At 39.6% G+C, this 1,436-nt stretch overlaps 1 protein-coding gene across 1 annotated transcript; it reads right to left on the minus strand.

Moving 5' to 3' along the window:
- Window positions 1-101: 101 nt before the first annotated feature.
- LOC124893934 (ADP,ATP carrier protein 3, mitochondrial-like) lies at window positions 102-1,176 on the minus strand (the record flags this gene model as incomplete). The annotated part of the gene is made up of 2 exons (XM_047404758.1): window positions 102-474; window positions 805-1,176. Coding segments are annotated over 2 exons (672 nt in total), but the record flags the coding sequence as incomplete, so codon positions are not given.
- Between the last annotated feature and the right edge of the window lie 260 nt (window positions 1,177-1,436).

Below are 1,436 nucleotides of genomic sequence, written 5' to 3' on the forward strand. Positions count from 1 at the left end.
ATTCTAAAGCCAGACTGAACAACAACAACTACAACAACAATAAAGAGTCAATCCCACAAGTGGGGGTTTCAGAGGGTAGGAATGTAGAAGGACTCTTTCCGATATACCCTCTGCTCAAAAGCTAGACTAAACGGTCATCTTCGTCATTGTCACTCGATATATCTAACCTTATAATTAACTTCCACCACCAGATCCATATTTCTTTCCGAAGACAATGAGCTGTAGTTTATCATACCCGGCTAGCACACCGGCACTAGCAACAGCACGTAGGATATTAGCGGCAGCGCCTTTGAAAAGCGACTTGGTACCTTCTTTCTTCATTATTTGAGAAAATGCGTCTAATGAACCCTTGTACTTGACTGCTTCTCCTGAAGTCATCATCATTCTTCTACGCACCGTATCAATTGGGTAAGACGCCAATCCAGCACCAATAGTGATGCCCCATCCAAGGAAAAAACCGGCAAAGAAGCTATCCTGTTTATGCCGAAAATAGCAATGGCATTAATAGCCGCCAAAATTTTACGAATTCAAATACTGATAAGACACAAAAACATAAGGACTAATCACATATAGTTCATGCATATGCTTCTAAAGAGTCAGGTCATCACTTTCTAGAAATGCATGACAAAGCTATGTTGCTCGGACTCTTCAAAACTAAAGTTGCACTCGTATCAGATCCTCCAAAGATGCATTATCTTTCAAGAATCCGAACACACCCGTCAGCATTTTTTAAGAGTAAGAGCAACATAGGCAGAAAGTGCATCAGTTGTGTGTGTGTTTAGGGGGACGTCTGATTCAACATACCTGCAAGTTACCAACTAGAACCACAGGTTTAAGCGAATCGTATATTCCAAAGTACAAACCACGATAAACAACTATTCCAACACACGAGATGGTGAAGCCACGATAAAGACCAGGAATACCATCAGATTTAATGGTTTTCCGATAAACATCAAGCAAACCATTAAACTGCCTCTCACCACCCTTTTGTGCAGCCTTGGCATCATTAGCAAGCCGTGTTCTGGCATAGTCTAGCGAGTACACAAATAAAAGGGACAAGGCACCAGCAGCGCCACCGGATGCTAAATTTCCTCCAAACCACTTCCAGTAGCCATCCCTTTCTTTATCGAAATTAAACATTCTCTTAAAATAGTCTTTAAAAGCAAAATTCAACGCCTGCAAAAACAAATCTTCAGCATTAACAGTAAACGACACAAAAAATGATATATAGTGATTACAAAGAAAATACTTTGATCAACTAAAAATCCCTTCTTTTTCATTTTCCATCACTAGAAAGTCTCGCAAGTTTTCACTATCATCGCAACAATTTCCTTTTGGTAAAAACACTGACAACACATCAATAATGAAACACACCTAAAAAATGACGGTGAAACCTATTCAAGATGTTCAATGGTGGATTCACTAGATATGATGTG

This window comes from Capsicum annuum, unplaced genomic scaffold (assembly GCF_002878395.1).
Source record: "Capsicum annuum cultivar UCD-10X-F1 unplaced genomic scaffold, UCD10Xv1.1 ctg67342, whole genome shotgun sequence".
In the NCBI taxonomy this organism is placed as follows: domain Eukaryota; kingdom Viridiplantae; phylum Streptophyta; class Magnoliopsida; order Solanales; family Solanaceae; genus Capsicum; species Capsicum annuum.